General features: G+C 43.3%; 1 protein-coding gene across 1 annotated transcript in view; it reads left to right on the top strand.

Annotated features, from left to right (window-relative positions):
* The window catches only part of LOC308286159 (integrin alpha-6-like), a gene marked incomplete at both ends in the record, with an annotated part of 94,492 nt that overhangs the window by 56,013 nt on the left and 10,811 nt on the right, over positions 1 to 27,668 (top strand). Inside the window, 13 exons of the mRNA XM_080727115.1 lie at positions 221 to 282; positions 2,396 to 2,565; positions 2,663 to 2,719; positions 2,817 to 2,945; positions 12,494 to 12,637; positions 14,902 to 15,014; positions 16,256 to 16,418; positions 17,822 to 17,908; positions 18,859 to 18,938; positions 21,104 to 21,181; positions 21,940 to 22,042; positions 24,273 to 24,449; positions 26,874 to 26,975. Of these exons, the coding sequence (XP_080583241.1) occupies positions 221 to 282; positions 2,396 to 2,565; positions 2,663 to 2,719; positions 2,817 to 2,945; positions 12,494 to 12,637; positions 14,902 to 15,014; positions 16,256 to 16,418; positions 17,822 to 17,908; positions 18,859 to 18,938; positions 21,104 to 21,181; positions 21,940 to 22,042; positions 24,273 to 24,449; positions 26,874 to 26,975 (1,465 nt within the window). The remainder of the gene's footprint in view (positions 1 to 220; positions 283 to 2,395; positions 2,566 to 2,662; positions 2,720 to 2,816; positions 2,946 to 12,493; positions 12,638 to 14,901; positions 15,015 to 16,255; positions 16,419 to 17,821; positions 17,909 to 18,858; positions 18,939 to 21,103; positions 21,182 to 21,939; positions 22,043 to 24,272; positions 24,450 to 26,873; positions 26,976 to 27,668) is intronic.

Genomic DNA, 27,668 nt, shown 5'->3' with positions numbered 1-27,668 from the left:
CTTTCAGATCATGTACGGTATGTGACAGGTGTGTATCTATGTTGTATTGTTTCAGATCATGTGACGTGTGTGTGTGTGTGTGTGTGTGTGTGTGTGTGTGTGTGTGTGTGTGTGTGTGTGTGTGTGTGTGTGTGTGTGTGTGTGTGTGTGTGCGTGTGTGTGTGTGTGTGTGTGTGTGTGTGTGTGTGTGTGTGTGTGTGTGTGTGTTGTATGGTTTCAGTTTGGAGGTGGAGGCGTGTTTCTCCTACACAGCAAACCCAAAGAGCTACAACCCTAGACTGAGTGAGTTCACACAGTCATTTATTTATTAGTGTGGTTTATCTCTGCTTTTCACTGAGTGAGTTCACAGAGTCATTTATTTATTAGTGTGGTTTATCTCTGCTTTTCACTGAATAGATCATTTGTACAGTTCTGAATATCTATTTTTATTTTATGATTTCTTTTTTCACACTAATAAAGTTTAATCTTTCCCCACATCTAGCCCTGTCCTACTCCTTCACAGTAATATCAGTCAGTCAGTCAGTCAGTCAGTCAGTCACACGTCACACTTTTGCCTTGCTCATATCTCCGCAACCGTTGCCCCGATCCATGCCAAATTTTGCACACACACTCCTTGGCTGCCAAACCACAACCTCAATTCTCACATGGCCCTCTTCTAGCGCCATCATGAGGCCGATTCTTGCAAAAAACATTTTTGGACACTGCTCCTACAAATGTTGCCCTAAAATCACACAAATCGCTACACAGTATGTCTACACTCATGTCATCAACATGGATCTGTCCCATATAGCGCCACCATCAGGCCGATTATTTCAAACACATTTTTGGACATTGCTCCTACACATTTTGCCCTAAAATCACGCTGCAACCTCACGGTCGCTTATCTCCCGATTAGGGAGTCTTACTGGTATAACATGTTTAATCTTTCCCCACATCCAGCTCTAGCCTACTCCTTCTCAGTAATAATGTTTAATCTTTCTCCACATCCAGCTATAGCCTACTCCTTCTCAGTAATAATGTTTAATCTTTCTCCACATCCAGCTATAGCCTACTCCTTCTCAGTAATAATGTTTAATCTTTCTCCACATCCAGCTATAGCCTACTGCTTCACAGTAATAATGTTTAATCTTTCTCCACATCCAGCGCTAGCCTACTCCTTCACAGTAATAATGTTTAATCTTTCTCCACATCCAGCTATAGCCTACTCCTTCTCAGTAATAATGTTTAATCTTTCTCCACATCCAGCTATAGCCTACTCCTTCTCAGTAATAATGTTTAATCTTTCTCCACATCCAGCTATAGCCTACTCCTTCACAGTAATAATGTTTAATCTTTCTCCACATCCAGCTATAGCCTACTCCTTCACAGTAATAATGTTTAATCTTTCTCCACATCCAGCTCTAGCCTACTCCTTCACAGTAATAATGTTTAATCTTTCTCCACATCCAGCCCTGGCCTACTCCTTCACAGTAATAATGTTTAATCTTTCTCCACATCCAGCTATAGCCTACTCCTTCACAGTAATATAATATGTTTAATCTTTCTCCACATCCAGCTCTAGTCTACTCCTTCACAGTAATATAATATGTTTAATCTTTCTCCACATCCAGCTATAGCCTACTCCTTCACAGTAATAATGTTTAATCTTTCTCCACATCCAGCTATAGCCTACTCCTTCACAGTAATAATGTTTAATCTTTCTCCACATCCAGCTCTAGCCTACTCCTTCTCAGTAATAATGTTTAATCTTTCTCCACATCCAGCTATAGCCTACTCCTTCACAGTAATAATGTTTAATCTTTCTCCACATCCAGCTATAGCCTACTCCTTCACAGTAATAATGTTTAATCTTTCTCCACATCCAGCTCTAGCCTACTCCTTCTCAGTAATAATGTTTAATCTTTCTCCACATCCAGCGCTAGCCTACTCCTTCTCAGTAATAATGTTTAATCTTTCTCCACATCCAGCTATAGCCTACTCCTTCACAGTAATATAATATGTTTAATCTTTCTCCACATCCAGCTCTAGCCTACTCCTTCTCAGTAATAATGTTTAATCTTTCCCCACATCCAGCTCTAGCCTACTCCTTCACAGTAATAATGTTTAATCTTTCTCCACATCCAGCTATAGCCTACTCCTTCACAGTAATATAATATGTTTAATCTTTCCCCACATCCAGCTATAGCCTACTCCTTCACAGTAATATAATATGTTTAATCTTTCTCCACATCCAGCGATAGCCTACTCCTTCACAGTAATATAATATGTTTAATCTTTCTCCACATCCAGCGATAGCCTACTCCTTCACAGTAATATAATATGTTTAATCTTTCTCCACATCCAGCTCTAGCCTACTCCTTCACAGTAATAATGTTTAATCTTTCTCCACATCCAGCCCTGGCCTACTCCTTCACAGCGGAGGCAGAGCGCAGGGACAACAACCTCCCCTCCAGGGTGGTGTTTACCAAGCGCTCCTCCTCTGACCAGGACTATGAATCCACCGGAACCCTGACCCTCAGCACCCAGGGAAAGAGGCAGTGTGTCACCCAGAAGCTCACCTTACAGGTGAGTCCTCCACAGTGTGTCACCCAGAAACTCACCTTACAGGTGAGCCTCCACAGTGTGTCACCCAGAAGCTCACCTTACAGGTGAGCCTCCACAGTGTGTCACCCAGAAGCTCACCCTACAGGTGAGTCCTCCACAGAGGGTCACCTTACAGGTGAGTCCTCCACAGTGTGTCACCCAGAAACTCACCTTACAGGTGAGCCTCCACAGTGTGTCACCCAGAAACTCACCTTACAGGTGAGCCTCCACAGTGTGTCACCCAGAAGCTCACCCTACAGGTGAGTCCTCCACAGTGTGTCACCCTACAGGTGAGTCCTCCACAGTGTGTCACCCTACAGGTGAGTCCTCCACAGTGTGTCACCCAGAAGCTCACCTTACAGGTGACCTCGCCTACCTGGTGTTCGTTCACTACAGGCCGTTTGGTTTCCGCCTAAAGCGCGGAAACCACTAGAAGAAGCGGCGTCGCTTTGTTTTGGTTCCCCCCGTTTGTTTCTCCAATCTCTATTAAAATGCTCCAGTATCCTAGTGTAGTCTTGCCAGTCGCTAACAGTTGGACTAAAAGATGCATTTACCAAACACATTTTTCAAAAGCAAAACTACTACACATCAAGGAGTTTATTAGGTAGGCCCTAAAGGTATGTCCTTGAGCATCGTTTTGGAAATCGTTTTGGGTTAAAACTGAATCCGGTTTGATCTTTCCGGCAAATTGTAGTCCTTTGAGGACTACAACATGACGTGTTGTGGTTTCCGCTCCAGACCGGTTACAACCCTGAAAAGTGAAGTGATCCCAGACTACCTTACAGGTGAGTCCTCCACAGCAGGGGTGATGGGGCACCCTGGGGTGCCGTGACGGCAGTCCAGGGGTGCCGCAAGATATAATTTGATAATATTTGGAACACTTGGAAAAATATTTACCGGTAGTATCATTTTAAACTTGAAGTACAAAGTTATTTTCAGTCAGTTCTAACCAAAATGGCTATTATATCAACGTTTTCCTCACAACATAATCACTAAAATATCGTCACTGTCGGGCAGAAACCTCGTATCTCCAAGTTTCAAATGTGTACGTCTTTTGGTAAAGCAAAGCCCTGCTTCATCATACAAGACCGTCGCACAAAACTAGTGAAAACAGCCGATCTACAAGCACACAACGGCGTTGTGTGCTTGTAGATCTGCTGTTTTCACTAGTTTAAATCATTTTATAGATGATGAATACAAAATGAACGGTTTTGGACAAACAAGGTTTCCACCTGACAACGACGATATGCTATAAATATAAGGTGCTGGGAGTGAAAATTATAATGTAGGGGTGCCTCGGATTAAACAAATATTACATCAATAGTACATAAATCTCTAATTGGAATGGCCAGATATAGTCATACATGTATCAAAAGCCTAAACGAATAAACTGCCGAAGCAGAATAGTAAGTGTAAAAAAGAATAAAGAAGAATCACAAAAGGAATAATAATACAGTGCCAAATACACCACAGTGAGAAATGCAGTGTAGAGCAATAAACATACTCTGTTGAATACACACACAAATCATGTGTCCGAACAGAGCTGAGGGCTAGTCATTGATTTTTTTTTTTTTTTTTTTTTTCATTTTCATTTTTTCATTTCATTTGAAATCATAGCATAGGAATCATAGCTACAAAATGATATATTGGTTGTGAAGATTGACCCAACAGTTTTGTAGATATGGCTTATAGAGTTATGCCATGCAGCAATACTAGATCTGAGAAATTCAGCCTTTTAGATGAAATGTAACCTGCAAAATGTGAGGTTTCTCTTCACATTAATTTAAAAAAGTCTTATTTACATGCAGAGTTAAGCTCTGGCGTTTAAGTGAAATATAGCCTGATATTTATGAAATGCTTTTGTGGCTTTATCACATTTTAGAAAAAAAAAATATATATATATATATATATATATATATCCACAAGTTTCCCCGGGAGTTTCCTGGAGACTATCAGGACCAAACTTCCGGGTTTAACAGCAGACATACAAGCTCACGTCGCGTCGCAGATGCAACCCGTTGTGAGCTTGTAAATCGGCGGTGGAAGCTCGGTGCAGACGTCTGCGCAATGCACTATGGGGCGTAGGAAACTCGTGGATATATAAGTAATTTCAGGGCTGGTCTAAAGCTGTGCTTTCCGAAATGACTGCCCTCTGCTATGCTGGGACACATATAGGCTACAGTTAATGGAAGGAGTGATTGGCCTATGGAGAAACTTGTTGCAGAAGAAAGGAGGCAATAATTAAAACATATCGTCACTGTCGGGCAGAAACCTCATATCTCCAAGTTTCAAATTTGTATGTTTTTAAAGACCCAATTAAATGACTATTTTGGGTATTTTACTTTTAAGTTTCAGTCTGAAAAGGAAGCCTGTGTGTTTCTGAACCCCTTCAGGCGATGGGATGTAAAATCTGAGTAATGGGAGCCAGCAATCAAATCAAATCAAATCAGGTTTATTTATAGAGCAGATTTAAAAAGAACTTTCATCGTACCAAAGTGCTGCACAGACATTTCATCATTCAAGTAATACAGTAAAGAAAACATCTCAGGGTATAACAATAAAAGCAACAACAACAATTACAATGTAGTAAACTAAAACAATGCGATAAAAACAGATACAATGTGTCAGGGGGATTCAAAAGCTTGTGAGTAAAACAGGGTTTTGAGCCTGGATTTAAAAGAGTCGATGGAGGGGGCAGATCTGATATGGAATGGACTGCTGTTCCAAAGCTTCAATAGAGGGGGCAGATCTAATATGGAATGGACTGCTGTTCCAAAGCTTCAATGGAGGGGGCAGATCTGATATGGAATGGAATGCTGTTCCAAAGCTTCAATAGAGGGGGCAGATCTAATATGGAATGGACTGCTGTTCCAAAGCTTCAATAGAGGGGGCAGATCTGATATGGAATGGAATGCTGTTCCAAAGCTTCAATAGAGGGGGCAGATCTGATATGGAATGGAATGCTGTTCCAAAGCTTCAATAGAGGGGGCAGATCTAATATGGAATGGAATGCTGTTCCAAAGCTTCAATAGAGGGGGCAGATCTGATATGGAATGGACTGCTGTTCCAAAGCTTCAATAGAGGGGGCAGATCTAATATGGAATGGAATGCTGTTCCAAAGCTTCAATAGAGGGGGCAGATCTAATATGGAATGGACTGCTGTTCCAAAGCTTCAATGGAGGGGGCAGATCTGATATGGAATGGACTGCTGTTCCAAAGCTTCAATAGAGGGGGCAGATCTGATATGGAATGGAATGCTGTTCCAAAGCTTCAATAGAGGGGGCAGATCTAATATGGAATGGAATGCTGTTCCAAAGCTTCAATAGAGGGGGCAGATCTGATATGGAATGGACTGCTGTTCCAAAGCTTCAATAGAGGGGGCAGATCTAATATGGAATGGAATGCTGTTCCAAAGCTTCAATAGAGGGGGCAGATCTAATATGGAATGGACTGCTGTTCCAAAGCTTCAATGGAGGGGGCAGATCTGATATGGAATGGACTGCTGTTCCAAAGCTTCAATAGAGGGGGCAGATCTGATATGGAATGGAATGCTGTTCCAAAGCTTCAATAGAGGGGGCAGATCTAATATGGAATGGAATGCTGTTCCAAAGCTTCAATAGAGGGGGCAGATCTGATATGGAATGGACTGCTGTTCCAAAGCTTCAATAGAGGGGGCAGATCTGATATGGAATGGAATGCTGTTCCAAAGCTTCAATAGAGGGGGCAGATCTAATATGGAATGGAATGCTGTTCCAAAGCTTCAATAGAGGGGGCAGATCTGATATGGAATGGACTGCTGTTCCAAAGCTTCAATAGAGGGGGCAGATCTAATATGGAATGGAATGCTGTTCCAAAGCTTCAATAGAGGGGGCAGATCTAATATGGAATGGACTGCTGTTCCAAAGCTTCAATAGAGGGGGCAGATCTGATATGGAATGGACTGCTGTTCCAAAGCTTCAATAGAGGGGGCAGATCTAATATGGAATGGAATGCTGTTCCAAAGCTTCAATAGAGGGGGCAGATCTGATATGGAATGGACTGCTGTTCCAAAGCTTCAATAGAGGGGGCAGATCTAATATGGAATGGAATGCTGTTCCAAAGCTTCAATGGAGGGGGCAGATCTAATATGGAATGGACTGCTGTTCCAAAGCTTCAATAGAGGGGGCAGATCTGATATGGAATGGAATGCTGTTCCAAAGCTTCAATAGAGGGGGCAGATCTGATATGGAATGGACTGCTGTTCCAAAGCTTCAATAGAGGGGGCAGATCTAATATGGAATGGAATGCTGTTCCAAAGCTTCAATAGAGGGGGCAGATCTAATATGGAATGGACTGCTGTTCCAAAGCTTCAATAGAGGGGGCAGATCTGATATGGAATGGACTGCTGTTCCAAAGCTTCAATAGAGGGGGCAGATCTAATATGGAATGGAATGCTGTTCCAAAGCTTCAATAGAGGGGGCAGATCTAATATGGAATGGACTGCTGTTCCAAAGCTTCAATAGAGGGGGCAGATCTGATATGGAATGGACTGCTGTTCCAAAGCTTCAATGGAGGGGGCAGATCTGATATGGAATGGACTGCTGTTCCAAAGCTTCGGAGCAGCGACGGAAAAGGCGCGGTCACCTCTACGAGTCAGGTTGGATGTTGGGACATTTAATAGACCGAGGTCAGTTGACCTTAGGTCACCTCTACAGTCAGGTTGGATGTTGGGACATCTAATAGACCGAGGTCAGTTGACCTTAGGTGCCATCTGGTGGTGGGGGGGAAACAAACAGGTGAATGTAATCAAAGGTTCATTTATATTCAAAAAGTCTATGTCATCACACAGCACATTTCTGTTCACAGGAAATAATTAAGAATGGCCTATTTAGGGACCTTTGATATAAATATACACAAAAAGTGTTTCTTTTCCATTTTTTTGGCATCTAGTGTTAGTTAGGAATGCCCATAAGATTACCACGGATAAGCTCTAAAAGTGTGAAAAACGTATTTTTCATTTCACTGGGTCTTTAAAGTAGAGCCCTGCTTCATCATACAAGACTGTCGCACAAGACTAGTGAAAACAGACAATCTACAAGCACACAAGGCCTCGCACCGCGAGGCCTTGTGTGCTTGTTGTGGGCTCGCCTATAAGGCGAGCACACTTTAGATATTGTCATTATTTATTTATTTATTAGTGTGGTTGCCCTAACAGGGCAACACACTATAGTTCTAGGGAAACTTTATTTTTATTCTTCTGGATAAACTTTATTTTGACGCGTTTCACCGTCCACAGTTTTTGCGCCACACACTCGCGCCATATGTCAAATCGACCGGCTTCATCGGGAATCGTGTGCTATTATTGCGATAAGAAAAAAGTTGTATCGTTTAATTGATGTGAATTTATTAGTGAATTAATTTTCCCCATTGACTTATAATGGGAATCGCAAAAACTCACATTCAATTATTTTCTCTCTCGCAAACCATAGGGTCCACAGTTTCAAAACTTGGAGAGGAGATTCATAATAATTGTAAGAATTAATTAAAAAATAATTACATCATTCGGCCACATGGTGGCGCTATAACACCCCACTTTACGTTTTGCCCTATAACTCTTGAACCGTAGGTCGGAAAATTAAAATTATTTTTTCCCTGGATTCCTTGGGTCATGACGCATCTCCCCATATAGGCCACGCCCATTTGCGTCAGGATAGATTTTCCGCCATTTTGAATTTTCTTCAAAACACACTTTTTGCTCCTTTTCCCACAAATTTTCTCCAAATGTCACAAAAATCGGTACACAAGATCTCTGGACCCATGCGATAAACATATTCAAGCGATATTTCGATAGTCCATACCGTTCGTCCGTAACAGGCTTCCAAATTTAGCGGGAGGGGCCCGTTTTGCAAAAAATAGCCATCAATCCGGAACGAAACATCCAGTCAACACCAAATTTAAACCACAAGTCGCGGGTGGGATATTCAACAAATCCCCAGAAGCATTTCCACTTCGACCCTTAGGGGGCGCCACACACGCGCAAAACGTAACCGTTTCGGTCCAAAACGCGTTTTTCAGGGTGGACGACCCTCTCAAAACGAAACACAAACGTTCTCAGGGAGGCGCGTCACCCGCCGCTCGCGCCGGGGCGGGGCGGCAACCACACTCGCAATTTCCCAAATTGCACATTTTCTAGTTAGTGTGGTTGCCCTTACAGGGCAACACACTATAGTCCTAGGGAAACTTTATTTTTTCTTTATTTATTCTAGATAAACCTTTTTTCGGCGCGTTTCACGGCCCACAGTTTTTGCGCCACACACTCGCGCCATATGTCAAATCGACTGGCTTCATCGGGAATCGTGTGCTATTATTTCGCTAAGAGAAAAGTTTTATCGTTTAATTGATATTAATTTATTAGTGAATTAATTTTCCCCATTGACTTATAATGGGAATAGCAAAAACTCACATTCAATTATTTTTTTTCTCGCAAACCATAGGGGCTACAGTTTCAAAACTTGGAGAGGAGATGCATAATGAGTTTAAGGAATAAAAAAATAATAATATTGTCAGTCAGCCTCATGGTGGCGCTATAACAGCCCATTTTACGTTTCGGCCTGTAACTCTTGAACCGTAGGTCGGAAAATTAAAATTATTTTTTCCCTGGATTCCTTGGGTCATGACGCATCTCCCCATATAGGCCACGCCCATTTGCGTCAGGATAGATTTTCCGCCATTTTGAATTTTCTTCAAAACACACTTTTTGCTCCTTTTCCTACATATTTTCTCCAAATGTCACAAAAATCGGTACACATGATCTCTGGACCCATGCTATAAACATATTCAAGCGATATTGCGATAGTCCATACCGTTCGTCCGTAACAGACTTTCAAAGTTAGCGGGAGGGGCCTGTTTAGCAAAAAATAGCCATAAATCACGAACGAAACATCCAGTCAACACCAAATATTAACCACAAGTTGCGGGTGGGATATTCAACAAATCCCCAAAAGCATTTCCCCTTCGACCCATAGGGGGCGCCACAAACGCGCAAAACGTAACCGTTTCATGCCAAAACGCGTTTTTCAGGGTGGACGACCCTCTAAAAACGAAACACAAACGTTCTCGGGACCGACGCCAGAAAACTCGCGCCGGGGCGGGGCGGGCAACCACACTCGCAATTTCCCAAATTGCACATTTTCTAGTTTATATACTATATCAAGTTCTCCTCAAAACTTCGGTTCCTTTCTACTCCTACATACTTAGTGAGAAAATGAAAATAAAAACATCAATGTGTTCAGTTTACAGTGGCGAAGTGTGCTATTATTTTCTATAGCAATCGGCCAAATGGTGGCGCTGTAGGAAGCCTTCGAAAGTGCGATCTTTGAACAGGTATAGCTCATGCTGTGTTATACATACAGCCATGAAACCTGTATACACTTATGCGTCTCCTCATGCCGAACAACTTTTACCCTCTAACTTTTGACCTCTGACCTTTAGGTCTCCCACAATTCGGAATTATATGAAAAACATTAAAAATCTATCTCCTCCTGGGATTTTCGCGTTACGCGCATGAAACTTTTTTCACATGAACTTTGGACCAATACGTTCAGATTGATCAACCAGATTTTTTTTAAAGTGAAATATAATTTTTTAATAATTCAATCAACATTGCGGTTTTATGCAAATTATTCTTCGGCCTCTAAATCATACATGCAAAGTTACACGTTCATGGCATTTGGCAAAGATGTGGAGGGTTAGTCAAAGTATCACTGAAACCAATTTTATTCCAATCGGCCAAAGGGGGGCGCTATACGAAGCGTTTGAAAATTCAAACTTCAAACGGGCATAAGTCATGACTCGTTTTGTTTGAAGACATGCAACTTGTTACACGCGTGCTTTGACTCGAGCGGAAGACATCTGTGTCGTTGTTAAGTAAGCTCCGCCCTTCGATTTTCCGCCATATTGAGCAGTTTGTAAAACGCGTAAACCCGCTTTTATTCTGGAATTTTCGCTCCACGTGCACAAAACATTTTTTACGTGAACTTTGGACCGATATCTAAAGATCTGTCAGATCGGATTTCTTTAAAATTGAAACATGCTTTTTTAAATAAATTCAATGAATATTGCAGTTTTATGCAAATTATTCTTCTGCCTCTAAATCATACATGCAAAGTAACATGTTCATGGCATTTGGCAAAGATGTAGAGTGTTAGTCCAAATATCACTAAAACCAATCTTACCCCAATTGGCCAAAGGGGGGCGCTATATCATTTTGAGCAGTTTGTGAAACGCTTAAACCCGTTGGGATTTGCATGAAACATTCTACACACAATCTAAGGACCTTTATCTAATATGCCTATGAAGTGCACACACACAAAAAAATTATAATAATGAATATAGCTGCAAGCAGCGATAAAGTGGCCAAAGCCAAAAACACCTCAAATCATGAACACAGCCTGCAATGTGCGTGAAATCTTGCAAGCACATTCCCAATAGGTCAAGGAACAGATACCACCCTTCTTACATTGGCCTGTTATAGCGCCACCAGCGGGTCAACTTTTGCACAACACATTTTTGGAACAAAATGGACCAATCGTTGACGTCAGTAACGTCAAAGAGAGCACTGCCTGCGATCTTGACATTTTGTACTTTTATAGCCATTGTTTTCTGGCTTGAAGCGAGCCCACAATTGTTTCGAAGGAACAATATTTTTCTAGTTTCTATACTATACTATACTATATCAACTTCTCCTCAATACTTTGGCACCTTTCAACTCCTACATACTTAGTGAGAAAATGAATATAAAAACATCAATGTGTTCAGTTTACAGTGGCGAAGTGTGCTATAATTTTTATAGCAATCGGCCAAATGGTGGCGCTGTAGGAAGCCTTCGAAAGTGCGATCTTTGAACAGGTGTAGCTCATGCTGTGTTTGAGGTCCAGCCATGAAACCTGTATACACGTATGCGTCTCCTCATGCCGAACAACTTTTACCCTCTGACTTTTGACCTTTGACCTTTAGATCCCCCAGAATTTGGAATTATATGAAAAACAGAAAAAATCTATCTCCTCCTGGGATTTTTGCGTTAAGCGCACGAAACTTTTTTCACATGAACTTTGGACCAATACGGTCAGATTGATCAACCAGATTTTTTTTAAAGTGAAACATTATTTTTTAATAATTCACTCAATATTGCAGTTTTATGCCAATAATTCTTTTGCCTCTAAATCATACATACAAAGTCACACATTCATGGCATTTGGCAAAGATGTAGAGGGTTAGTCAAAGTATCACTGAAACCAATTTTATTCCAATCGGCCAAAGGGGGGCGCTATACGAAGCGTCTGAAAATTCAAACTTCAAACGGGCATAAGTCATGACTCGTTTCGTTTGAAGACATGCAACTTGTTACACGCGTGCTTTGACTCAAGCGGAAGACATCTGATTTTTTTTGCAATTTGCATGAAACATTCTACACGCAATCTAAGGACCTTTATCTAACATGCCTATGAAGTGCACACAACAAAAATTATAAAATAATAATAATAAATATAGCTGCAAGCAGCGATAAAGTGTCCAAAGCCAAAAACACCTCAAATCATGAACACAGCCTGGGATGTGCGTGAAATCTTGCAAGCACATTCCCAATAGGTCAAGGAACAGATACCAACCTTCTCACATTGGCCTGTTATAGCGCCACCAGCGGGTCAACTTTTGCACAACACATTTTTGGAACAAAATGGACCAATCTTTGACGTCAGTAACGTCAAAGAGAGCACTGCCTGCGATCTTGACATTTTGTGCTTTTATAGCCATTGTTTTCTGGCTTGAAGCGAGCCCACAATTGTTTCGAAGGAACAATATTTTTCTAGTTATGTTGTGATGTCATCAGTAGTAGACAGCATTCTGACCTGATGTTGTGATGTCATCCACACAGGACAACATCCGGGACAAGCTGCGAGGCGTCCCCATCGACGTGTCGGTGGAGATCCGGAACGCAGCGCGCAGCAAGAGACAGAGCTCACTGACTGAACTGCAGCCCGTCCTCGACGCCAACCAGCCAATGACAGCCCGCGCAGAGGTAACACAAGCAGCTGATTGGTGGAAGTAACCTGGTAACGCAAGCAGCTGATTGGTGGAAGCAACCTGGTGTCACCAGACTTCCCACTTCGTTAGAAATAGGGGCGTGTCCATATTGCGATGTAGGATTTGTTCGACGCCCCATAAGGTTCGACACTGGTGAATGCTAACCTGGTGAAATGCTAACTAACCACTATGCCTAAACCTAACCCCAACCCCAACCTCAGTAAAACTATGCCTAAACCCAAACCCTTAGTCGAACTAATGACACGTAGAAATATCGAGATTTACCCCTAAAATAGACCGGACCGTGTGATCCGGTCTAGGCGAAGACGACTGGCCAAAGTGTAGTCGCCTGTTGACTACAACATGACGTTGGTACTAGGGCATTTGTTTAAAGTATTTGAATAGTCAAATATTCAACAGGACTGGCCAAACTGTCAAATATTAAGTAAGCAAGAGGCCAACATTGTGAAAAGTATTGTTGTGAGCATGTAGATCTACTATTTTCTCAATTGTTATCTGTGGAACCGAGTCACATCCAAGTGCTTGTCAGGGTGGGGGTCCCCAGTTCAAATATGTTTATTTTGGGGGTCACGGCCTAAAAAGGTTTGAGAACCCCTGGTATAGAGCATTAACACATTCATCCACCAGGGGCATTGACAACTCATTCTTATGACTTCCTATCTAGCCAAGCTTTATAAACTATTTATTTTTTAAAGAGAAAACAATACAATAAAAATAAAAATAAATAAGCGAATATTCGACTTCGATGAACAACGTCAAATAGTGACTTTGATATTCGAATATTCAAATATTTGGTGAATGCCCTAGTTGGTAGTAGAGGATGACAATTGACAGGAATTCCTGTGGGTCCCGTGGGATTCCCGCAGGACAGGAGTCAAATTTGTATTAATGCCAGGATCGGGACGGGAATGAAAATCACCAGGAGTGGGCAGGAGCGGGAATCATCCCAGACCAGTTCATCAAACGGCAGAAACAAACAGTGATACTTTATTAGCAGTTTGGGAGGAAAAAGCACAGGAAAGTGAGGTCTTCGAACTGCGAACATTATAAAACTATAAATTATATAATAATAAACATGATATCAAATATAATATGGATCAAAATGGAAAAATATTTATTTTTTCGGGAGCGGGATGTGAACGGGAGTGATTTTGACCAGGAGCGGGATGGGACCAGGAGTCATTGTACAGGAGTGGGATTTTTTCTGCGGGAGTGGGACGGGACAGGAGTGAAAATCCACTCCTGTGTCATCCTCTAGTTGGTAGTGATCAGTTCCGAAAAAAACATTGAAATGCTACTGATCCCAGACCAGGTGAAACTAGATTTAAATTAGATCAGACGTGTCAATGCATGCATTCAATAAATACATATACAAACTAGAACTACACTCTGTTGAGGTGACAACTTATGCCTCACGCTCAAGCAGGCCACACATGGCCTGCTTGTGAACAAGCAGAGGGCGCCACGAGACCCGGCAAAGTACTTCACTTCTATAAAAGGAAAACTAATTCTAAATGTAAAAAAGCTCTTTAACACTTTCTAAGCCGAAATAGAATGGGGGTTGGTAGATTAGCCGTGAAATTTCTATTATTGTATTGTGATCGAGACATAATATTATGTTTATAAACATGAGCCCGCAGCCCCTCCATCTTGAACAGCGCCGTTGTTTTTTCTTTTCTTTTTTTTCCCAGGTCAGTAACTCACCGTGATTTTCTCGATCTCCGTTGGGATAGAATGGGTGTTTTGGCCGATCATCGATCTCCCCGTGCATTTCGCGTGCACGATCCGTTCACGTAAATGTCCCCGCAATTAATCCATGTGTGACTCAAGAGCAGAACTGAATATTTTCGCTAGCATAGCCCCTAGCATGGCTGCTGTAGAAGCACCAGGGTACAGACAGTAACCGAATGGGATAATGTGCCTTGGAAAAGGAAAGGCCAATGACATCACTTCTGCTTCATCTCAGCCCAGCCATGAGCTATCGATGCACGAGTGGTGACTAGGGAAGGTTAGACGATCGCCGATTTTCGGATGAAAATCATTTATTTCGGTAAATACGGGAAAGTACGGGAAAAGACGATTGGCTGCCCCTCCCCCCCTAGGAAGTTCGATATAGTACGGTTTTAACATTAAGGGGCTCCCCGTGGCTTGGAAAGGGTTAAAAGAAAGCAATGTTCTGTGTGTGTGTGTGTGTGTGTGTGTGTGTGTGTGTGTGTGTGCGTGTGCGTGTGCGTGCAGGTGAGCTTCATGAAGGAGGGGTGTGGCTCTGATAACAGGTGTCAGAGTAACATGCAGGTCAAATACCGTTTCTGTGACCGAACTGTCAACGACCAGTTCACCCCCCTCACCCTGTAAGAACACACACACACACACACACACACATGCACACACACACACACACACACACACACACACACACACACACACACACACACACACACACACACACACACACACACACACACACACACACACACACACACACACACACACAGTGGGAGAAATATGTAACAAAAATAGGCTAAGAAGTTCACTTCCGGCAGAAAGCGTGAACATTTGCACCTAGGGGTATTTTTGGGCGCTGAATTCAATAATCACACCCAATGTGAAGTGAGTGGTGGTCGTGCTTGCATAACGTCTTCAGACTAGGATTTGAGTCTAGGATGTACAGGCTATGCTACACACACACGTTTGCTATGGCAAAATGCTAAGGAAAAAGGCTACAGACATACGACGTATGACATCACTAGACAAACATGATGCTACGCACACACATTTTACTATGGCAAAACGCTGAGGAAAAAGGCTACGGACACACGCACAGCCACGTATAGGAGCGGTTTGCACCGCTCAAAAACTGCCGGATCCAAGCACTTTCCCCATGGGATCTGGTGGCTCTAATTCACTTACTATAGGCTACAGGGAAAAATACTCCCATAAAAACCTTCTTTAAGTAGCATGTGAGGGGTCTATCTAGGGGGTTTTCATGGAATGGACCCTAGAAACTGTGACAAGTGATAACTCATCACTAAACCATACTAAACCATAGTTTTATGGGGTCCATTTTTAGCCCACGGAATGTTTTTCGTGCAAAACAAATGCTTGCAATGGATTCAGAATCATAAAAAAACCCTAGATAGACCACTCACATGCTACTTAAAGAAGCTTTTTTCCCTGTATTGTAAGTGAATTAGAGCCATCTTTAATTCTCATTTTATGACCAGATCCCATGGGAAAAGTGCTTGGATCCGGCAGTTTTTTAATTCCGCGCCTAAAAATACATCAAATTTTCATGCTTTCTGCCGGAATTGAACATCTTTTTCACATATTTCTCCCACTAACACACCACTACCCTCGTATGAACACACACACACACACACACACACACACACACACACACACACACACACACACACACACACACACACACACACACACACACACACACACACACACACGAATATGACAGAAGGAGATGTTTTTGCCCATCATTAAAACAATGTGCATTAAGTGTAATAAAATATAATTATGAACAGTACGTCATGTGACCTGTGTTGACGTCATGTGACCTGTGTTGTGTGTCATGTGACAGGGAGGACGGCGTTCCGTCCTTCTCGCTGACCACCAATCAGAAGACGTCTCTGGCTCTGGAGGTGACGGTGACCAATCAGAACGGAGACGACGCCCACGAGGCCTACGTCGTCGCCAACTTCCCCCCGTCCGTGTCCTACGCTGCTTTTAGACCCGCCCCCAACGTAAGACCCGCCCCCTGCTTTTAGACCCGCCCCCAACGTAAGACCCGCCCCCTGCTTTTAGACCCGCCCCCAACGTAAGACCCGCCCCCTGCTTTTAGACCTGCCCCCAACGTAAGCCCCACCCTCAGTCTGTCTGTTAGACCCGCCCCCAACGTAAGCCCCTCCCCCTGTCTGTCTTTTAGACCCGCCCCCAATGTAAGACCCGCCCCCTGCTTTTAGACCCGCCCCAACATAAGACCCACCCCCTGCTTTTAGACCCGCCCCCAACGTAAGCCCCTCCCCCTGTCTGTCTTTTAGACCCGCCCCCAATGTAAGACTGTCTGTATGTTAGACCAACGTAAGACTCCACCTAAACCCTTAGCACTACAGTAAAATCAATGACCATACATGAAGCTAGTTAACATTTGTTTGTTAGGTTTCTTTAGAACTTGATTATATTGTGTTTTTCTCTAGATAGATATCCATTTACATTGTTATATTGCTGTTAATGTACTGACCTATTATCTTGTTTATTATTGCGATGTTGTATCTGCTTATTGTAAGTCGCTTTGGATTAAAAGCGTCTGCTAAATGCCTAAACTGTAAACTGTAAACTGTAAGAGCTGTTTACCCGTAATTGCCGTACTATAAGCCGCGGCTTTTTTCCCATGTTTTGAACCCTGCGGCTTATACAACGGTGCGGCTTATATAGAGATTCTTACAGCTAACGGCCACCAGGTGCGCTCTAGCGGGAAGCAGGAAGGACACCTGCGGCTTATAGTCGGGTGGGGCTTATTTGTTTTTTGTTCTAAATTTATAGCTGGTGCAGCTCATATTCAGGTGCGGCTTATAGTCCAGCAATTACGGTATTTGTTCGTTTGAAAAGGATGCCCATTGGCTGATGCTGTAGCAATCAGCCAGTCTTCCTGGTGTCCACACAAAGACATGTTAGTCAGCTGTCTGCATGCATTAACCACTGAAGTCCTGTTAGGAGCCCTATTCTCCTTTTGCACAAAGTAGTGCATTGCAAGATAGAGGGCGCCAGATCCCTTTGAGTCACACCCTACCACTACTTCCTGTTCATCCACAGAGCATTGATTCTAGTTGTTTTCTCCGTTAGATTAAAGTGCATTCTTTTCACTTTTTTTCAACTTTTATTACTTGTCAAAATACATTTGATTTGTCTGCCTCATCTTTTTACCATCCAAAGTAATAAAAGTTGAAAAAAGTGAAAAGAAATCTAACGGAGAAAACAACTAGAATCAATGCTCTGTGGATGAACAGGAAGTAGTGGTAGGGTGTGACTCAAAGGGATCTGGCGCCCTCTATCTTGCGTTGCACTACTTTGTGCAAAAGGAGAGTTGTACACCAACTCTAAGAGGACATATTGTAGTCCTGTACTTATACTACACGTTGTGTTTCAGGAGGAGAAACCAGTTAGTTGTACGGCCAACCCTAACGGCTCCCAGGCTGAGTGTGAACTGGGAAACCCCTTCAAACGAGACGCCAAGGTCTGTTAATATTTAATATGATGTCTCTGTTAATATGAGGTGTCTGTTAATATGATGTGTCTGTTAATATGATGTCTCTGTTAATATGAGGTGTCTGTTAATATGATGTCTCTGTTAATATTTAATATGATGTGTCTGTTAATATGAGGTGTCTGTTAATATGATGTGTCTGTTAATATTTAATATGATGTGTCTGTTAATATGATGTCTCTGTTAATATGAGGTGTCTGTTAATATGATGTCTCTGTTAACAGTTCTACTACCAGATGTATTATGTATTTATTGTGTCTGGTGCCAGCAAAAAGCAGCTTACCTTTGCGATGTTATAGAAAAAGATCTATTGATTATTTCCAAACGATTGTTTTTTCATTGGATCTATTATATGTGTACTTTAGCCAAGCTGGCGGCAGAGGGCAGCCTTATGCAAAGATTAATGTGAATTGGGCCGCTCGGCTTGCCGTCCATTCAGAGCATAGAAATGCATTTTCTAGATCAGATCCACAGAAAACAGCCAGGAAGTGATTTGGGACTCCATTATTGTTTACGTGCAGTGGAAATTTTAGAGCAGCGTTACGGGAGATTTTTTTACTGTACGCGGCGGCGCGACCCCTCATCAGCTTACAGTCATCAAAAGTAAGTAAATGAAGGAGCGTTCGTATTGGCAACGAGCTAGGGTCAATATTGGGGCAAGCGGGAACGTCCGAAGCAGTAAAAGAGTTAATATGTCAGAATTAATGTCTAAGATTTTTTCTACTGACAATACCAGAGTGAAACGTTAGCAGAACTGTGTTCCAAAAATAAATAAACCACCTTGGCGGTTGTGTGTGTGTGCGTGCGTGCCCGTGTGTGTGTCTGCATGTGGGCATGTGTGTGCGTGTGTGTGTGTGCATGCATGTGTGTGTGCGTGCGTGCGTGCGTGTGTGTATGTGTGTGTGTGTGTGTGTATGTAGACTACCTTCTATCTCATCCTGGGGACCACCAAAATCAACCCCAACACCACTGAGCTGGAGATCAGCCTGCAGAGACAGACGTGAGGAAAACTGTTGATTCTGTCAGCATTTTAACTGCCATTAAAAAGTCGTCCTATAGGCCAGTGATACTCAAACTCCGGCCCGCTGGGCACTTCCGGCCCGCGGCGCAATTTTGACCAGCTTAATGTCCTCGAAGTCACGCATCCAACAAGATTTAAACTGAGCGGATTGGACCTTGCGTTCCAGAGATAATGGCCAAAACATCTTGAAAGCGGACATTGAAATCGAAGATTCGAAGTTAGCAAATTACTTTGATTACAAATTGTGTCATTGATAGAATATAAATGGAATTCCAAGCCATGAAATAATGCACATTGCACTTGTCTTAAGTCATGTGGAAATAAAGCAAATAAAAGATAGAAGTTATCAAGTAATGTTATTTTATCAACTGGCCCTTGACATTTTTGTAATGTGGCCCACTGGTTCAGAAGTTTGAGTATCCCTGCTATAGGCTATGTCGTTTTCTGCCAGAATGTCCTTACCTTTTAACGTGGGCGCGTGCGTGTCTATTGTGCATGACGGTTCTACGGATCGCGCACGCTCTGCGAGCATGAGGTGGTAAACCTTTCTAAAACAACAGTCCTCCATATTCCATTACGAACGTGTCAGCACTGAGCAATCAGCCAGGGTGATCATGGAAGCAATGTGTTCGGGGATCAGAAACATGGACCGGTTGTCCCGTGCCCTGTTTCCAGTCCCGGAACATCCGTATCCGGTTCCAACGGATAGTCGGGTACAAAAAAAAGTTGGATCGGCGATCATACTTTTAATTGTTTCATAGCGATTAAAGCATATCGTTGTTGTCCGATGAAAACCTTGTATGTCCAAAACCGTTTGTTTTGCATTCTAGTAAAACTAGTGAAAACAGCAGATCTACTGCTTGTAGATCTGCTGTTTTCACTACTTTTGTGTGACAGCCTTGTATGATGATGAAGCAGGGCTTTGCTTCGCGACAGAACGTACAAATTTGAAACTTGGAGATACGAGGTTTCCACCTGACAACGACGATATTAAATCTCCGGGTTCCTCGGGCCTGGCAGAGAGACACAGTGGCATGTTGGTCGTGGCAGTAAATGTGTAAATACTGTACTGGAGTTTATGTACTTACTGAATATCATTGTTATTATTATGATGCTTGTAGGACCAGTGAACAGAGTTAATGTACTTACTGGGGCATTCACCAAATGTGTCCCAGCGCGGCTGACGGCTAGTCATTGATTTCTTTTTCATTTTCATTGTTTCATTTCATTTGAAAGCTGGGAATCATAGCTACAAAATGATATATTGGTTGTGGAGATTGACCCAACAATTTTGAAGATATGGCTTATAGAATGATGCCATGCTGAAATTCTACTTTTGAGATATTCAAGTTCTAAATTTGGGAGGACCAACAGAATTATGTCCCGATCTCTCACATTAATTAAAAAAAGTCTTATTTACATGTAGAGTTAAGCTCTGGCGTTTAAGTGAAATGTAGCCTGATATTTATGACATGCTTTTGTGGCTTTATCACATTTTAGAAAAAAAAGAAGAAAGAAAAAAGTTATTTCAGCTGTGGTCTAAAGTAGTGGCTTCCGAAATGACTGCCCCAGTGTCACACTCAGTCACACATATTAGAATATTCCAATATCAAAGTCACTATTCGATGTTGTTCACCAAAGTCGAATATTCACTTATTTAATTTTCTTTATTGTTTTCTCTTTAAAAAATATATAGTTTATGAAGCTTGGCTAGATAGGAAGTCATAAGAATGAGTTGTCAATGCCCCTGGTGGATGAATTTGTTAATGCTCTATACCAGGGCTTCTCAAACCTTTTTAGGCCGTGACCCCCAAAATAAACATATTTGAACTGGGGACCCCCACCCTGACAAGCACTTGGAATTGTAGGTATTGCATTTAATGTGACTCGGTTCCACAGATGAATATTGTGAAAATAGCAGATCTACATGCTCACAACGCCTCGCAACGCGAGGCGTTGTGAGCATGTAGATCTGCTATTTTCACAATGTTCTCCTCTTGCTTACTTAATATTTGACAGTTTGGACAGTCCTATATTCCACTATACGAATACTTTGAGGTCGAATAATTAGAATACTAAAAATCACTATTGGTGAATGCCCCAATACTTACTGAATATCATTGTTATTGTTATTCTCATCATAGGACCAGTGAGCAGAAGGACCTGGCAGTGATCAAAGCCAGAGCCAAAGTTCTGATAGAACTGCAGCTGTCTGTGACTGGGTAGGACTATACGCACGCACGCACGCACGCACGCGCACACACACACACACACACACACACACACACACACACACACACACACACACACACACACACACACACACACACACACACACACACACACACACACACACACACACACACACACACACACACACACACACACACACACACACACACACACACACACACACACAGTGCCACACGAGCGTTTACAGCACACAAACACACAGGTAGGATGCACTGCCTGGTGCACAAACATTAAAATATATATTTTACGTGCATCGTTCGGTGCCCTCCACACGAGGCGCGGTCACCGCCTCCTAGCAATTCATTTTCAATGAGAGGCGGGCGGCTTTTTCAGCCGCGCAGCGAAGTTTTGGGGCGGCGAGGAGAGCGGGCGCGGTCCCGTGAAATCTCCCTGCTCGTTTGTGCATGCGTACACGGGCGGTGAGAGATGGATTGTGTTCATCTTTGTGAAATACCGCGCAGCGTTTACTCACTGAGCGAGTGTGTTTGTGTCTCACCGCGGTGCGGCCACCGCTGATCCTAGCGGCAGCCCCGACGGTGACCGCGCCGTGTGTGGAGGGCCCTTTCCTTTACCAATTGACGTCCCGTACGGGACGCGCCTCTTTTGGTCAGAATACAGGCCCCGCCCCGGCTGATATGGGATGGGTGGCAACACACACACACACACACATTCACTGTGTCCTATCTATAGTGTTATCTATAGTCTCTCTCTCGTCCTCTCTCTCCAGACACGCCCATCCCCCCCAGGTGTACTTTGCAGGAAAGGTCAAAGGTCAGAGTGCCATGAAGACAGAGAGTGACATCGGCAGTTTGATACGATACCAGTTCAGAGTGAGTGACCTTTCACCTTTCACCCCTACCCCTTTCACCCCTAACCCTAACACTACACCACAGTTTGATCAGATACCAGTTCAGAGTGAGTGACCTTTCACCTTTCACCCCTAACCCTTAACCCTAACCCTACACCACACCACAATCTGAGTGCACACACACACACACACACACACACACACACACACACACACACACACACACACACACACACACACACACACACACACACACACACACACACACACACACACACACACACACACACACACACACACACACGCCGTAATGTAGTTAACGGTTCATTGCTTTTAAATGTTTGAATGATATTTGATCTGTGGCACTGCACTGTTATGTGTTTATGCACGCGCATTTACGCTAGAGTTCTCAATAGGCCTGTCCTCGACTCAGGATTTTTGAAGTCGACTCGACTCGAGGGGTTCATTCCGACGCGTCGACGAATCGTTTTATAGTCTACTTTGTGTGTAAAAAAAAAAGAAAAAAAAAAGTGTTGCTTTAAACCACGTCAACATAATACAATAATATATTAAGATGAATTGAATACACGGTGTTTTCGGTGATATCTGTGCGCGAGCACAACCATAGAGTTATAACACACCGTTAAAACAAATAAAACATCTCCGCTGTTTCAACTCTGACCCGTCTCTCGGCAGCGTGCAGTATAGATGAGACATTCGCGAACGATTCCGCTCTCTTGAACGGCTCTTTTAAATGAACGATGGGATCCAGTCCGCAGTCGCGGGACACAGAGCACTGACAGAGTAATGAGTCAGTGTCGAGAACGGATTCATTTCAGAAACGGATCATAAACAGGCGGAGGCACAGCTCCCGCTAGAGCCAGCAGTGTGGACATGTCATGGACGCAAACACAGCGAAACACAATCATTCATCATGGATTACAACACTGGAACAATTCAGAAGCACTTTAATTAGAACATGTAACTTGTAGCCTACACTTGTGTATGTTAATTTGACTTTAGAAGATTGTTTAATTACTTTGTGGACGTGCGTTTGTGCTGTGGCAGGTTATTTAACTCATTTACTGCCATTTTGAAACAGCTCCCATCAGGGCTCCCCGCCAGAAGCCTCCATAGACTTCAATGTAATTTATAGTGCACGGATCATGCACGCCCATGCACAGATGATGCACCATGTTTGTGCAGTTTGTTCACAGCTTTCAAACAAAAAAATCCGATTGGAAATCCGTTCAGGCATTCTTGAGATAATAGCCATTATGTTTTACATGTTATGTAATCAAAAATGGCCGCCCTCTTTGAAAGATGGGGTTGTATGGGGGTTGAACATGCAAAATCGCGATTGAAATCATGCTTACTAGATTTGATGGGGTCCAAAAATAATTTTTCAAAAAAAAAAAAAAAAACATTTTTTTTTTTTTTTTTACAAACTCGTCATACTAGTCATAGGCAGAGTGGACACACTTATATAACTCGTCAAACTAGTCATAGGCAGTAAATGAGTATATGGGATTTTGACAGCGTGCTTCCTCCTCTTAACGGAACACCGTCCCGGCTCCGAATGTTTTAACGAAGCGGCGGTTCTGAACCGTTCTGGCCGTTCCGTCTCACTTTCACCCCTACGCTGGTGCGAGACAATAAATAACTGTTCGCCAAATGCTACTTCTCTCAATTGGAAGTACATGACACCAGTCCAGCGGTGCACCGCACCGCAGTAGTAGGCTAACTGATGATATAAGAAATATATATATTTTCGCCTCGACTCAAACAATTGGCGTCGATTCCCGGGGCTTAAAACGACGCGTTGATTCGTCGATTTTTAGAGGACAGGCCTAGTTCTCAAATTCTGCCCGAACCTGACCGACATTTAGGGTAGGGTAGGAGGGCCTAAAATGTAAGCTAATTAGTCAGGCCGGGTAGGGCCTCGGGCTCAATGAGAAAAATAAAATATTTGTTTTTATTATTTTATTACTATTACTATATGATAGACCCGACCATACCCGACCCGACCCGACGTTTTCGGGCCGGGTAGGGCCTAAAATGTATGTTAACTATTAGGGCCGGGTAGGGCCTTGGGCCTGCCCAGTTAGGGCCCGGTTAGGGCCCAGTTAGGGCCGGGCCCTAATTTTCAGGCCCGTTGAGAACTCTAATTTACGCACGCGGATCATCAAGCTGGGGACCAGTAGAATATGTTTTAAATAATAACAGTTAAAAGTGTATTTCTGGGGGTACAGATCATTAACTTGGGGACCACCAAGAACTACGGAACAGCCTCCCTGGTGGTCCAGTGGCCCAAGGAGACCCAGGAGGAGAAGTGGCTCCTCTACCTGATGAAGATCACAGCCAGCGGAGACCTGAGCTCTGTGACCTGCTCCCCCCAGGCCGAGGTCAACCCCCTGGGGGTCACACAGGTCAGTACCACCCTGGAGAGGTCAGAGGTCAACCCCCTGGGGGTCACACAGGTCAGTACCACCCTGGAGAGGTCAGAGGTCAACCCCCTGGGGGTCACACAGGTCAGTACCACCCTGGAGAGGTCAGAGGTCAACCCCCTGGGGGTCACACAGGTCAGTACCACCCTGGAGAGGTCAGAGGTCAACCCGCTGATGAGGTCACTCTGTGTCTTTCAAGGGTTTCCCCATTGGATGACGTCACCGAGAATGCTGCTTCCTGATTGGCTAAAAGCTTATCTAATAACTAATAACGTGTTCCTTCCACGCGCTGTCCAAACGAGGAAACTCCCCCTGTCAGGTGATAAGAAGCGTCCTGCTCAATCCTCATGCAGTTCAGGGGGATTGAGCCCAGGATTACAGCTTAGGCAGTTGGCACTGGGTGGAAATAATGAGTTACAAAATCATGGGATAAAAATCGCACCCGTGCGAAGTGAGCGGTGCAAACTAATTCCTGCAAGGGCACCTGCGCGAATCAGTGTTGATAGGCATGCATGGCAATATTCTTTGTGTTGTGTATGATGTCAGTCTAGAGGTCTGCTCAGACTATATAAGGTTTTCGTGTGTCCTGACCTTTACACCGGCTCAAAACGAACACCAACCAGGATTCGAAACAGCAATCATAGACTACAGGGTTTAATGTAGCGTGGTCGCTGTCTTGAATCTTGGGTGGTCGTAGATTTGCGCCAGAAAGTTCCAGGATATGCGGTTGGTCAGACTTTTTATGTCGGTTACACCATCAGGAGTATATTATGCGCAACATACCAGCCAGTTTTGTTAGTATCCTTGACCAGACCAAATAACAATGTAATGTGCACATTTATGTGTCACCAGAAACTCCATTTGGAGTAGCCGAGATGCAGGAGAAACTCTTAAATGTTGCTGTCTGAAAACAGATAGAGACAAATAGAGCTTCTTGTGGGTTATAAAGCAAGAGGGAGACAGAGGGAGAACAGACAGGAGGTCAGACAAACAGCCTGGCCATTACCAGCTTGGTGGCAGTCAAAGAGTGAATAGAAGAGAAAAATAATATGCAGTCCAGACCAGGAGCTCAAATAAAACAGACAGAGGGCAGAACGGAGAGGGGATCAGACAGACAGAAAGATGGAAGGACCTTTCCTGAACTTTAAACCGGCACAAATCTTTCCTAAACTTTAAACTGGCAGATTGAACAACACACAGGATTCGAAACAGTAATCATAGCCTGCAAGGGTAATGTAGCGTGGTTGCTGTTTCGAATCCTGTGTGGTGTTCAATCTGTTAGTTTAAGGTTTAGGAGAGGTCCAGCATATGAAACAACCTGGCCATTACGCCTGGACCTTTCATGAACTTTAAACCGGTCTCAAGTGCAAGTGTAATGGCCAAGACAGACCTAAATTAACATGAACAACACAGCATTTGATTGGTCTGTTCTGTTTGGCTAACACATGTCGTCATGAGTAGAACGGTTTCTGATTGGTCGATTCTAATGTTTAATTACTCAACTAGCCAATCGATGAAGAATGAAAGAATCGTCCCGTGCTAATATGTTTTAACTAGATAAACCGAAAGTGAAATATAGGAGCGGTTTGCACCGCTCAAAAATAATAAAATAAAACAAGAAACATGCTGGGGACCCATACTCAACATTTCTAACATTAAACTATAGGGTACTCAACCTAGAAATACTGTTCCTATGAAACAGTGTGGGCTCGCTCATGACTATATTCTGCAGCGTGCTAACTGTCATGTGAAGCTCAACCAATACTCCAGCTAACACCACTCCCAGATTTGAACCAATTGCACCTCATTGGCTAAGGGCCCTGCCTTTGTACTGTCTGTGACGGAACTCACTATAAATAATGAGGATAACATAGTGTTCTCGCCTTTCAGGCGAGCCCACAATGAAGTAGTGAAAATTGCGTTGTGAGCTTGTAGATCTGCTATTTTCACTAGTTTGGGTCCCGTGCAAAACGTCTCTCTGTTGGGTTGGAGCTGAAAGGTTTGGGTCTACCAGATCTATAGATCTAGTGGTCTACCAGATCTATAGATCTGGTGGTCTACCAGATCTATAGATCTGGTAGACCACTAGATCTATAGATCTGGTAGACCACTAGATCTATAGATCTAGTGGTCTACCAGATCTATAGATCTGGTAGACCACTAGATCTATAGATCTAGTGGTCTACCAGATCTATAGATCTAGTGGTCTACCAGATCTATAGATCTATAGATCTAGTGGTCTACCAGATCTATAGATCTGGTAGACCACTAGATCTATAGATCTGGTAGACCACTAGATCTATAGATCTGGTAGACCACCGAGGATCTTCTTGATTCTAGGACAGGTGGTCTCTATATCTATAGAATCACAGATCTACAGACCCAGTGTTGTGTTGATGTGTGCAGGAGGCAGACAGCAACAGGAGACGTCGGGCTCTGGAGGACTCTAGGACCCAGAGGGAGCCATCCTACTCTCTGCTCTCTGACAAGAGGAAGAACCAGACTCTGGTGAGAAACAAAAACATTACAGATTACATACCGTATTTTACCCTACATTACCGTATATTACCGTATTTTACCCTACATTACCGTATATTACCGTATATTACCGTATATTATGAATTAGCAGCCCGGGTGTTTATCATGCAAAATGGGTGTGCACCCCGGGCGCTTAAAAGAGACCAGGCGGCCGTTGGTAACAGGCTTTTGATTATTTTGGCACTGGCCAGCACTAGCCTGGTTAATAAACCAGACCGCACAACACCACCCCCTGGCGGTAGTGGTGGTGTAGTGAAGTCTGGCCCCTCACAATTGAGAATCCATTTCGACCAGCCACGAGAAAGGGTTAGCCAATCAGGGCTGAAGGCTTGGGGCACGTGGTGGGTGGTGGCCTGGTTCAGAACCAATTCAGCCGATCAGGCGTGTCTGTGTGTATATAAACACATTCCCCCCTCCACTCTAATTACATACATCAAACAGGTCGTAGTCTTTGATGATTACACTTGTATGGCTCAATCAATTACCGCAGTTCACAACCCCTTTGAAGTTCAAAGGGAGCAATTAAGAGCATGTCACCTTGACATTTTTTTTTTAAACCACCCCTTGGAATTGAAAATTCCAGACTAAAATCCGACACGCAGTGAGGAATTAGTATGAGACAGTATGTCATACACATACTGCTCATTAGTCTGAGCAACCATT

This window comes from Nannobrachium achirus (genome assembly GCF_963921795.1).
Source record: "Nannobrachium achirus genome assembly, chromosome: 5".
In the NCBI taxonomy this organism is placed as follows: Eukaryota; Metazoa; Chordata; class Actinopteri; order Myctophiformes; family Myctophidae; genus Nannobrachium; species Nannobrachium achirus.
The sequence above is the reverse complement of the archived record's forward strand: the minus strand, read 5'-3'. Positions and strand labels throughout refer to the sequence as shown.